The 13,169-nt window shown below is 45.0% G+C and overlaps 1 protein-coding gene across 5 annotated transcripts in view; it reads right to left on the reverse strand.

Annotated features, from left to right (window-relative positions):
- Nucleotides 1-13,169, reverse strand: part of CHD6 (chromodomain helicase DNA binding protein 6) — a 195,950-nt gene that overhangs the window by 49,683 nt on the left and 133,098 nt on the right. For all 5 annotated transcript variants that reach the window (XM_035006336.1, XM_035006335.1, XM_035006337.1 and 2 more), the window contains 6 exons: nucleotides 7,669-7,833; nucleotides 6,175-6,354; nucleotides 5,045-5,155; nucleotides 2,825-3,027; nucleotides 1,952-2,151; nucleotides 1,087-1,246 (listed from right to left, as the gene is read on the reverse strand). In XM_035006336.1, coding sequence (XP_034862227.1) covers nucleotides 1,087-1,246; nucleotides 1,952-2,151; nucleotides 2,825-3,027; nucleotides 5,045-5,155; nucleotides 6,175-6,354; nucleotides 7,669-7,833 — 1,019 coding nt within the window. The remainder of the gene's footprint in view (nucleotides 1-1,086; nucleotides 1,247-1,951; nucleotides 2,152-2,824; nucleotides 3,028-5,044; nucleotides 5,156-6,174; nucleotides 6,355-7,668; nucleotides 7,834-13,169) is intronic.

Here is a 13,169-nt window from a genome sequence, read left to right on the forward strand (position 1 = left end):
GCTGCCTCCTCTGCATGTCCCCTCTGTGGTGACTCTGAGTCAGTCGCATGGAGCATGCTACCAGGTCCTGCCCCAGGCAGGTTCTACCACCAAGCACGTGCCCTTGGATTCTCTTTCCCAAAGAGCCTGTACTTCTGTGCAGGTTTTATTACAGTTTTGGACATGAGGCCTCTCTTTAAAGCTTTGGAGAGATGAAGGGCAAGGACCACACTTCATCCATAAAAGATACAACCCAACAACCACCACAGGACCATTAGATGATGTCACAGGGAGGAAACAAAAACCTATCAAAACATACTAATTTAGAAATTAACGAACTCTTACTTATCACTTAAATTCTATGGTTATAACCAGAGGTGTGGCAGCAGAGGCCTGCTCACTGCTGAGCAGGAGTGCTGGGGAGATCACCCTAGGCCTAGGAAGCTGGATTGGGGGGAGGGGTCTCCAAGGGCCCTTTAAGTTCTAACAGATCCCCCATACTGTGACGCAAGTATCCAGGGACAGCTCATCACTGCTTGGTGGTTGGGTGCCCCACCTCCCCAAGCTCAAACAAGAGCAGTTTCATCTTCTGTCACTGTGTCCCTTGCATCCCTCCCTCTGCACGGTGCTAGCCTAGGGCCTAGGGATATAAGAGATACGTCTCAAATGCATGTCTGTCAAACACCTGGAGGCCATGAGCAGCAACAGTGCATTAGGAGAGGAAGCAACTTGGCATGGGGGAGGGGGGAGGCTGAGAGCAGTGGCCATTGTCTTCTGCTTTCCCTAATGTGACCTCAGGGACAGAAGGAGAGAGAACAATGAAATCACCAGTGTCCTAACTGGATTTAGAGAGTCAAGTCAGAAAAACCCTCAGGGGCACAGGCTGCATTAGTAGAGAATCCAGGCTCTGCAGGAAGAGATGTTGCTAAAGGAGTGAAACAGGCTTTAGGTGAAGGGATCCCGACCCAGCTTAGACCACACATCCTGCCTTTCCAAACCCTGCATGGTCGTCAGGAGCATCAGGGAGTCTCCCACAGCCCCGTGGGGATCCCAGGAGTCTGGACAGTGAGTAGAGCTGCCACCAGGGATGGGGAGGGGCCCACTCACTTATTGCAGTGCTGTTTGAGGTGTTTCTTATAGCCGTCATCATGGAGGACTACCTCGGGGTTGCAGGTGGCCAGCCAGTCTGCATTCTTTAACTCTGGGAGCAGCAGCTGGTTCTTTGTCTTCTTCCCCTTCCTCCCTCTGGGGACTGGAGCAGACAACCCTGTAGCAGAAAGGCAGGTAGATGAGCCTAGGCAGCTTAAACATGGGGGACAGAACAGAGCTGGGCTGGGGTTGCAAAGAGGCAGCCAGGCTGTGCGTGGTGGCCTGGATGACAGACCCCACTCCTTGGTCCACCAAGCAGTGCCAATAGTGAGGAGAAACGCCTGGCCCCCAGCTCAGTCAACTCCAGCAGCGTTCAGTCAGGCAGTAGGCATTTACCCAGGCAGATCAAGAACATCACGTGTGCCCCTTGGAGAACTTATAAGCTGGCCAGGAAAAAAGGCACACTTAACCTGAAACGTGAAGGTGGGCTACGGCCAAGCACAGGGAAGGAAAAGCACAGCACAAGAAAAGGCACAGACAGGTAGGACTGGGACAGAACAGTGAAATGCAAAAGAAAAACCACAGTGCACATGGTGTGACCCCGGTTCAAAGAAGGAACCCTGTGACGCTCAGGTCAGTGCATAGGACGGGCACGTGGGAAACCTCAAGAGGGCCCACTGTACTTCCACAAGATGGTATACGTAACACTGGATGATGCTGAGGGAGAACTGAAGCAATCACCTTCCTCTCCCACAGCTAACATTCTCCAATGTATCTGAGAAAGAGAAGTCTCCCAAAGCACAGCAACCTGGGGCAACACAGGCGGAAGGATGGAAGCATACAGGAGCTCCCGCTTCTCAGGCATGACCCTGCCACCGCTCACCTGAGTGGTTCTGGAGGGTCTGGGCCTGCCCATCTTTGGTAGGTGTGATCAATTCCCAAATGAAACTCTTGATCTTCTCGTCCCCCTTGTAATGCTTGACACAGTATACCAGCAGGGCCCGGCAAATCATCTCCATGTCCTTCTCATTCAGATGCCACTTGAATCGCCCATGAGTCAGGATGTCCTTCCACCGGCCCCAGCTGAGAGTGGAAATACAGAAGGGCATTGGAGGGAGGAAGGGCCACGTGTGCCCTCAACACTGCAGGACAAACAGGAGCCAAGAGTGCTTCTCATCCTCTGTCGGGTCTACTCATCACCCTCAGGGCTTAGCCCTGAAAGGCCTCCAAGGACCACATGCTGTAGCACACCAAATGTCACTAAGGTGACCTGGACAGTGAGAGCTTCCTATAGCCACCAGAATGTTAACAAGGGAGGGATGAAACTATTTGGAGCAGGGAATAAATTTGGAATTAAGAGAGTCCAGCTGCAGTATTCAAAAGCAATGGTGAGCTCTCAGAAGCTAAATCTTCTACTTCTACCAGAACCAGAGCCCTGCACAAATCATGCCCTAACTGTAACATCTGTTGCACGGACTCCTCGTACATCCCTGGGGGCGGGGAGCAGGAAATCAGTACCAGGCAGCAAATTAGTAACAGAGATTTGCTGGAACAAGCACATGAGAAAACCATGGCACGTCTACAATATGGCAGCAGAGTGAACAATGACTGAGGGGGCCATGGGCAAAACGCACAGTTCTCTCCTGCTCTAACAGACCCTTCATCAGCCCGGAGCTCTTAGAGGTGACTGGAGAGACAAACTGGACAAATCTCAGGGACTGGAAAACAGTAACACATAGGCAAAGCCGATACCCACCCAAAGATGAGCAGGTTCTTCTCCACCCGGAAGCACTCAGCTCGGAGGTAGCGCCTGGTTTTGTCATTGAGGCGTCTGGACCTCGTGGGCCTTTCATCGGAGTCACTGTCTAGCTCGGAGAACTCCATGAGCTCATCCTCCTCAAAGGAATTGTAGTGTTTGGTCTGCTTTCTCACTCGAGGCCGGTCGATCACTAAGCTCTCCTAGAAACAGAGAGGTCGGTTGGGGAGAGAGCCCTCTTTGCTCTACTCCCATCACAATGCACACGCATATCCTGTGGCTGGTCCTGGGTCCTGAGGACACATCCGGTAGAAAACCACACGCGGCCTCATCCTCCAGCAGGAAAGGCCCTTCCCAGTACACCTCCCATGACCACGACAAGCAGAGCGGATTCTCGGAGACTCACTAGAGATGGCACGCTCCCCCAAGACCCCAGCGCTGTCCACCACCATCTGCTCTTTCTGCAGTCCTGCCAGCAGAGCAGGTATGGGGAACAAGGCCCCCCAGTGCCCAGAGTGGCAGTCTGCTCTTGCCAAGAAAGGCTGGAGTGGCACACCCCAGCTGTTGCCCAGCATGCAGGGGCAGCCTGCGCTCTAGACAGGAGGAGCTGGACAAATCCATCTGCTCAGCAACTTTCTGAAGACATACACATTCCTTGCTTCTTTACTCTGTCTTCCATGAGCACTAACTGCTAACCTTTTGTCTTTCACTGAAGACATGATCCCCAGCCCAGGATCCTCTGCTCATTCTGGCAGCTCCTCTGAGAGGAGAACCATCCATGCCAGAACCATTGCCTCTTTAAGAGTCCCCATAAGCTCCTGCTCCTTTTCCTTCCCCCCTCCCCCATACCTCTTCCCAAAGCTCAGCTCAGCTCCTAAATACTTGTCTGTGTGGCCCCAATACACAGTGGTGTTACCCCTGCTTCAGTCCCCTTGCTCCCTGCCTTGTATGATCCAGCTGCTTCTAAAGGTCTCTAAGGACAAGAGCTTTTTCTCCCCACCCTCGCCCACTGTCCAGCACACAGAGTAACTTCTTGATTGTGACCTTGTAAAACAGGTTTTACTAAACAGGTTACTCAAGGGACTTCAGACTCTTCCTACAGAAGAGAAGAGGGTGGACTGAGCAAGCTCTGGTGATCCCACGGAAGTGTTAAGGCTGGGTGCTGGTCACTGAATCAGCTAGCTATGTGCAGGGACTGTCTCCTGGGCTCGTGGATCCACAGGGGTTCAACAGCCGCCAGAGAAGACAAGTAGAAAGTGATGTGTGTGCATCCTGGAGTGAGGTGACAGGACCAGGGATGGAGGGAAGGGATGAGATGAACACTTAAGGGGTGCCTCCCCACAGGCTAGGCAGGTGTATTCACAAATATCGCCAACTCTGCGAGAGGGTGTCACCACCTCCTTTTGTCCCATGTCTTGCTCACTTATCTCAGTGGGGTCAACTGCCTTGCCCAGAGGCACACAGTCGGAGGCGGACTGACACCAGACTCTGGTTTCATTCCAGGGCTATTCTCTTTCTCATGTTCAGAAGTAGAAGAACTCAAGATACTGAAAGAATGGAGGGGAGACCAACAAAGCCCCTCATGCTGCTTTGTCTCCTCTGGAGTATTTGTCACAGGTGAAGTTTCTTTCATAGGAAGTATTGAAGCAGAGGTAAAACACTCACATGCCAAGGATGGGATGCTGGCTTGGGTCAGAGGGCTGAACTTGACCTGTGTGTGGTCAGTCCCAGTTCTTTTTTAAATTTTTTTATTTATTTTTATTTTTTTAAAAAAAGATTTTATTTATTTGACAGAGACACAGCGAGAGAGGGAATACAAGCAGGGGGGTGGGAGAGGGAGAAGCAGGCTTCCCGCTGAGCAGGGAGCCCGATGTGGGGCTCGATCCCAGGACCCTGGGATCATGACCTGAACCGAAGGCAGATGCTTAACTGACTGAGCCACCCAGGTGCCCCTGGCCAGTCCCAGTTCTAACTGCCTCTGTCAAATTTCCCGGGTGCCCAGCAAACTGCATGTCCCATTAGGTCATTTTGAAATTACAACAGCGAACATTTATCAAGCTCTGACTATGTGTCAGGCATATTTTAAGTATGTTACCTATAGCAGCTCACTTACGAACTAAGGCTCAGGAGTGAATAATGACTTGATGAGCTGTGTGGGAATTTATGGTCCTATGAGACACAGAGAAATTGCGATGGAATAGAACATTCTCAGTACCGTACCTTTTCATTCTTTGCTTCAGTGTCCAGTTCAGCTATTTTAGCCCATTTCTGCCAAAAGTTTGGGTCATCTAAGGAAATATCTGTCCTGTTTCCTGAAGCCACAAAACTAGCCTGTGGAGATGATGAAAGTCAATAAACTGCATTTGAACACAGTACAAACTGGTAATACCACCTATGTTATTTCAAATGTACCAGAATCTCAAGTATGTTCTCTAACTGCATTTGAAACTGAAACCCCTAACAGAGCCTCCCAAATGAATGTAAAAATCTCAAGACTGTTCTTTTCTAAAGATTGGGTAAGGAAATTACAATTTCAATGTATAGGTCATTTTTTGGAACTGAAACTTGGAAGCAGGAAGAAAGCCCCTGGAACACAATGGCAATGTGTCACTTGATGTCTAGTTCCCTGCGAAAGGGTTCCTTCTTCCAACTTCCCTAGATGGAATTTTTCTTTCAGCTCACCACTTTCCAAACGTCTACTATAGGAAAGGCACTGAGTTAGGCAGTACGAGGTGTAATGAGATGAGCGGCACCCATAAAGCACAGGATGTTCTACTGAAGAAGTCCTACATAAGTCAACCAAACAGGCCACAAAGCTCCCAGAGCCTGTGGTCAGGGACACCTGAAAGTGATCTGGTAAGTGGTCTCATTAGTTGAATCCAAAACCCAGTGAGCTGAATGGCAGAGGAAAGGGGTACCTAGACTAGCAGCTAGGAATCTAGACTAACATCTCTTTTCTCATGAAATGAGCAAAAACACTTGCTTCAGTTTGAGGAATGCAATGTTCATTGGAATTTCAGGGCTTGGACAGTGGTCAAGGAGTGCTCTAGAAGGAAATCCAGATGACCACTCAAAGATGTCAGAGCAGTCTTTGTGAACAGTGAACAGTGCAAGCTGTAAACCAAAGTGTCTGTCCTGTCTGCTGAAGATCAGGTCCCAAACGTCAGGAGTGGTGTTTTCTTTCTATAGAGCTTCTGGCTCATTACTCAGAATTTAGTCTCACACAAAACAGAGGTGTACACAATCTCAGAGGTTTGCATATAGAGAAAACAGCCTGGCCAGTGAAGATCGAAGAATAGTTTTCTTTCTGCTCCCACTCCAACACGGACTCTGGAGGAAAGGTGCCATACCTTGGCGAAAGTAGACCCTTTCCCTTCGGACTGGATGGTGATGGTGTGGGTTCTTCTCTGCAGAATCTGGTCTATGTCTTCTTCACAGAACTTGGAGCCTTCATCTTCCTCATCCATTAAGGCTCCATAAGCACCTTTCCGGAGCAGGTCCTCTACCTCCATTTTTGAGAGCTGTTGTACCTGGACAGGTCACCAAAGGCTACTCACAAAGTGGAAAATGCACAGGAGAAAAACAGCCTCAAATCTGGCCCTCATGATTCAGTACACACTTCCTCCACTAACTGCACATGTCAGAAGAATAAAGATATGGGCTACAAGTTCTAGAAAACTAAAGCCCAGATAAAGACATTCAAGAAAACTATGGGGAGGGCAGGCAGATAATCCCCTATAGGGAGCTCTGGAAGAAAAGCCAGCACATGACCTAATGGCCCTAACATTCCTCAGGACATTGGTTACTATCAAATGTTACAAGGTATTTAAACTATGCACCACTAAAGTGGATATATTTAATGTTTTAGCTTGAGTCTGTATCTTTAAAAACCTCCAGATGTATTAAATGAGCTAAAGAATGATGATTTATTCGTTATTAAATAAATACATGAGTACTGGAAATGATGTCATTTCTCAACTAAAGAAAGGATCCTGTGCCAAGTGTGATCTTCTCAACTGCTTGTTGAAAATAGGAAATGGGAGTTCAAAACACCCTTTCCTGGTTGTAATTAAGAATCTGGTTCTCTATCAATCACAAGAGGGAATTCCATGAGTCCCAGCACTGGAACTTGAAGTATTATACTTAGCAACATACGCATAGCTAAGAGGATATAGAACATCTGGACTGAAGACAACTCATTTAGAAGGTTTTAATTCCCAACCTTTGATGCCCTGAGTCCAGAGATTAAGGAGATAACTCTGCTTTGTTGGCCTATAATTTAATACAATTTAGGAATCTTAGCTGCAATTTTTCATCCCTGTGGAGGGGGAAAAAGATTTTATTAACTGCCATATTGCAAGCTGCTAATTTTTTCATTCATTTTTTTCACTGACCATCATGCAATGAACATCTTTAATATGCCAAGTACTGTTAAGGTCCATGGGTGATACAGATAAAATAGGTTCCCTTATACCCCAAGGAAGCTCGAAGTCTGGAGTACAAGATAAGGCATGGTGACAATAGATATGTAGAGTGCTAACTGTTAAGACCTACTGACTTCTAATGGGCACTGTTAAAAACTCTGCTTACTAAAAACGTTACTGCATGCTGGGCAATCCTACCCCTTAACTGTGCCTACAGACTTCCTTTATGCATCTGTAAAATGCAGAGATCTGACCCTGAATGATCCTCTGCTGTGGGGAATGACTCAACAAAGACGTGCAACCTGACTCGATTTAGTGAAAGTGAATCTTAAAACAGCTGTAGGAAGGAAGACTCCAGAGGGGCCCAGGCTGTGTGAGGAGTGCTTCTTGGGGACCCCGGGCAGGTACTGTCATACTCACTCCATTGGTGCTGCCCTTTCGGTTTATGTCCTGAAGAACAGCTTTGTCCAGGCCCAGCTTTAGGCTGGCCTTGTCAAACATTTCCCGCTCGTAGGAGTTCCGAGTAATGAGGCGATACACCTTCACGGCCTTGCTCTGGCCTATCCGGTGACATCGGGCCTGAGCCTGCGAAGGAAGGAAGGTCATATATATCATGTCACCAGATATAATGGCAGCAGCCCAAGGAACAGGGAAATGCTTAAATACCATGTGGTGTGAGTGGCCAGCTCTCACAGTTATGAGTCATGGGACCAATTTTGGAACAAAATTCACCCAGATGTTGGCTGTCCCTTCAAACTCACTCATTTCTTTTTTTTTTTTTTTTCAAAGTCACTCATTTACTGAGTGACTACCATATGCTGGGATAAAGTGATGAGAAGGACATGGCTTCCTACCCTCCCCAGCTTGCAGTCTGAGCACAGGCACTCATTCCCAGGATGCTGTCCTGCTCTCTGGGCAAATGCCTCAGAGCTGGCAACACCACTTTTTCATTTCACTAGAAAGAAATTTTCACACATAGACAACAGTAAAGTACTTATGGACAATCGTTTTTCATCTCTACTATGCCCCCACCCTCTAAGACTATTATGAAGCAAATCCTAGGCATCCTAAGGTTTCATCTTTACGTATTTAATGTATAATTCGAAAGACAAGGACTCTTGTCTTTGCCATTGCCACACTTCAAAACATGAACACTTGGAATGAACCATCTCGTCAGTGTCCCAATTTCCTTGCTTATCTCATACACATATTAAGTTTGCTTGTTCGATCAGGATGTAAATAGGGCCCATATGTTGTAGCGGGTTAATATGTCTCAAGTCTCTTTCAATCTATAGATACTCCTTGCTTTTTGACCTCTCCCTTTTTCAAATGCAACTTTTTAAAAAAAGATTTTATTTATTTGACACAGAGAGAGTGCAAGAGCGGGGAGGAGCAGAGGGAGAGGGACAAGCAGACTCTGCACTGAGTAGGGAGCCCGATTCGGGGCTTGATCTCATGACCCTGAGATCATGACCTGAGCCGAAATCAAGAGTCAGATGCTCAACTGACTGGGCCACCCAGGAGCCCCTGAAATGCAACTTTTTTGTTGGAGAGACCAGGTTTCTGTCCTCTAGTTTCTAACAGTCCACATTTTGCCACCTGCATTCTGGCTGTGTCACTGAACAAGTTCCTCTGTTCCCTATATTTCCTCTAAACTGGGAGCTGTATCTTGAGACTTGATCAGGTTAAGATTTGATTTCTGGCAAGTGTGTTTCTTGGTGGTGTTTGAATTTCCCTCAGGAGGCATATGAGGTCTGGTTGTCTTTCTTTGAGTGATAATCATTGACTAGATCCACTATTTCATTAGAGGTTACAATCCCTCATCAATTTTTTGGTTACCCTGATGTTCAGTTTCTGTAGGAAAGACAAGCTAAATGCCTGATTCTTTCTATTTATTTTTTAAAGATTTATTTATTTATTTTAGAGACAGAGAGTGAGAAAGTGCACGAGTAGGGAAAGGGGCAGAGGGAAAGAATATCCATCCAGACTCCCGCTGAGTGCAGAGCCCACAGCAGGGCTCCATCACATGAGCCATGAGATCAGGACCTGAGCTGAAACCAAGAGTCGGACATGTAACTGGCTAAGCCACCCAGGTGCCCCTTCTTTCTCTTCACTTAAATCAGTTTCCAAAATAACATCCTCCAAAAGTGACCAATGAAGACTTTTCTATTTATTTATTTATTTTATTTTATTTTTTTAAAGATTTTATTTATTTATTTGAGAGAGAGAGAATGAGAGAGAGCACATGAGAGTGGGGAGGGTCAGAGGGAGAAGCAGACTCCCTGCCGAGCAGGGAGCCCGATGCGGGACTCGATCCCGGGACTCCAGGATCATGACCTGAGCCGAAGGCAGTCGCTTAACCAACTGAGCCACCCAGGCGCCCCTTCTATTTATTTTTTAAAGAACACAGTGAGGTTATGCATTTAAATATATGTCCTATGTTTTATCCCATTGTTGTTATTCTTTTTCCTGTGGGAAATTTCAAGTTGCCTCCTGAATTCTTTTAACATGATCCAGTCGAATATAGAAAGGAGCAAGATGAGAATAAACTCTGGTGTTAAAAATGGATTTGGAGGTATCCATATGAGCTCATGCTTATGGGGGGGGGTAAGTACACATATACATACATAGAAAGAAATAGATATGGATAGGTCTATTCATGTTTGCTTTCTGGTATGACATGTTCCATGTTCCTACTGTAGATCTCCTGCCCAGACCTAGATTCAGCCATTTTTTTCCTGGGAGTCCTGGTTTCTTTCAGTGGGAGTCTGGATGCTCTAGAGGTGCTCATTGCTATTAGGTAGGTCATTGTTTCTAGGCCTATTCAGAAGTGTTTGTGTTTGTGTGTGTGTGTGTGTGTGTAGTGTATCCAACCATGTGCATATATAAGACAAAATACATCATGAGATCATACCATTATTTATAATTTAAACTTAAAAGTATGGGATTTTAATGTTACCAAACACATACCTGTATCTCTTTTTAACCATGTCAAAAAGCTCAATTCTCAATCACACCAATATCATTATTCATTTGATTTATCTCACAATTTATGTAATAGTCTCAGAAAAACTGTATCATTATGATCCCCCCAAAACATAACTAAAAACAATGCAAGATTTCTGTTTTTCTCCTCTCATAGGGTTATATCCCACTAAGTATGTACACTCATATTACAGTGTTTTAAATACACAGTGGCAGGTAGGTTTCTTTTTCTTTCCCATGGTAGGGTTAGAAAATCTGAAACTATTTTCTACGTAATATAGGATTGAGGAAATGCATAAATATACTGAGAGAAACAGAAGTTAGGGTTTTCATGAGAGACTATGGACTCTGAGAAACAAACTGAGGATTCTAGAGGGGAGGGGGTGGGAGGATGGGTTAGCCTGGTGATGGGTATTAAAGAGGGCACGTTCTGCATGGAGCACTGGGTGTTATGCACAGACAATGAATCATGGAACGCTACATCTAAAACTAATGATGTAATGTATGGTGATTAACATAATATAATAAAATAAAATAAAATAAAATAAAGAAGTTAGGGTTTTCACTGTTGAAGAAGGAAGTTACAAATCTATAAAGAAAAAACTAGAATAACCGTGGTATTAATGGATTTAGAGGTTTCAGTATTAACTCGTGGTTAGGTGTGTGCCTGTGTGAATATACAAACATACACATACATACAGGTATAGAAACAGATATGGATATATGTGTATTTATAGGTTTATTATACATGTGTACATATACACATACAAATGAATGCATGTTATGTATCTATGTGCATTTATATTCTGTGTATGTATTCCAGCTATGTCCACCGAACGGGCCTAGAAACAACAGCAAAGGCCATAACTCACTCTCAGATCTTGGTTTCTAAATATATTCTCCATTAGGATAAAAGCAAGGTATGTTAGAGAAATAGTTGATCCCAGGGCTGGGGGGGGGGGCAGGAAAAGTACAGGATGAGCCCCAAACATATTATTGTGCCAGAATGTAAGGAAGTACGCAAGGAAGGATAGAGACATACCCAAATAACACCACCAACTTGAAGAGGTTTACCACTGGCTGGCTATGTCCAGGATGATCTGAATATCAAAATAAATATAGTAGTGGAATATAACCCACTGAATGAAAAAAGAACCCACGAGTACATAATGACATCAATACAGGGGAGAAAAAAGGAAAACTCTTTCTTATAGTAGGATATGACTAAAATTTAGAGTTCAAGTAACAAAGCTTAGAAAATCACTCCTTTGCAACCATCACAGTGCTGACTGATTCAGGCAAAAACAATCAATGGAAACTAAAACCAGTGGGTAAAACTTTGATGAGGAATATTTACTTACACAGTCTCAAAGTACCTCTCAAAATTGCTTATTAATTTCAAAGGGAAAAACAGCAACTTTATAGTGGAGACATCTGGCAGCTCGCCCTTAACTAAGATACCCAAGTACCTATTACCACACAAACAGACATCATGCCTCTTGTAATGCTGATATATTGAGAAGGATATATCACTTCACTGGTATTACTAAGCCTGAATCCAATCCTGAGGAAATACAAACACAGACTGAGGGATGATCTGTACGACTGGCCTGTACCCCTTAAAAACAAAGGTCGTAAAAGAAAGACTGAGGAACTCTTCTGACTCAAGAAGACTAAAGAGATATGGGAAGTAAGGTGATGGGTGCTCCTGGACTGGATGGATTTCAGACTGCAGGGGAAGAGGGGCTATGAAGGACACTGAAATAAATGATAAATCTGAATATGGACTGTGGACTGAAGACTGTCGTCTTATTTCCTGATTCTGAGAACTAAACTGTGGATTATAGAAGAGAATGTCCTTGCACTTACACACTAAAGGACTTGGGGACAACTTACTCGCAAATGGTTCAGATAAAAAATGGTGTGTGTACACATGTGTTTAAGTCTAAGTATGTACTCAGAGAGGTAGGGGAGATAGAAGGCAAAATGATAAAGTAAATGGGGCAAAATGTAAAGAGTTGGTAAATCTGGATAAAGGCTATATTGGAATCGCAAACTGAAATGATATCAAAATGAAAATGTCAAAAATATTAAATACCAACATTTGAAATAATCTCTGCCTTGGGATTACACTGTCCACTTGATATACAGCTAGATTCAACGGTTTCATTTTGCTTCTGCATTTTAGGGATTGATTTTTTCCCCCACATTAATTTAACCATAATGAAGGGAGTGGGAAAGAAGAAAACCAAACCAAGTAACTTGGGAAAATGGTATTTTGATTATATATGGCAAGACTAATGACACACAAACAAAAAACCAACCCACTACTATAGTCCACTATCATACGCTGGTAAATTTATTTATGTGTCACAGAATATGGGTTAGAAATTCTGCGACGACTTTATGTACATACTAGGATTGAACAAATGAGTAAATATACTGTGTTACCATGAGACTGAAACTTCCCACAGCCAGAGAAATGAGTTAAAAAGAAGGAAGAGGGGAAGGCTGGAGTGAATCCTGTGTTGTTGGACTGGAATCAGCAACTCACTGTGGGTGGACAGATATGGGAAAGTAGAGACGCATGGCATGCATGCTTGTGTCAAGCATACACACATACATACATTTCCTAGCTCTGTCTGCTCAGAGAGTCTAGAAGCCATAGTACTCTACTCCAGCAGCAACGGGCACTGCTAGGAGCCAGATCTTGGTGGCTAAATGCCATTCGTTTTTTTTTTAAGATTTATTTAGTTGAGAGAGAGAGAGATAATGAGCAGGGGGAAGGAGACACGCAGACTCCCTGCTGAGCAGGACACCCACCCCGACGTGGGGCTCGATCCTAGGACCCTGAGATCATGACCTGAGTCAGATGCTTAATGAACTGAGCCCCAGTGCCCCTATATGCCATTCCTGAATAAAAGGAACCAGGGATC

Source organism: Mirounga leonina, unplaced genomic scaffold (genome assembly GCF_011800145.1).
Source record: "Mirounga leonina isolate KUSES-001 unplaced genomic scaffold, KU_Mleo_1.0 Mir_150, whole genome shotgun sequence".
NCBI classification, from domain to species: domain Eukaryota; kingdom Metazoa; phylum Chordata; class Mammalia; order Carnivora; family Phocidae; genus Mirounga; species Mirounga leonina.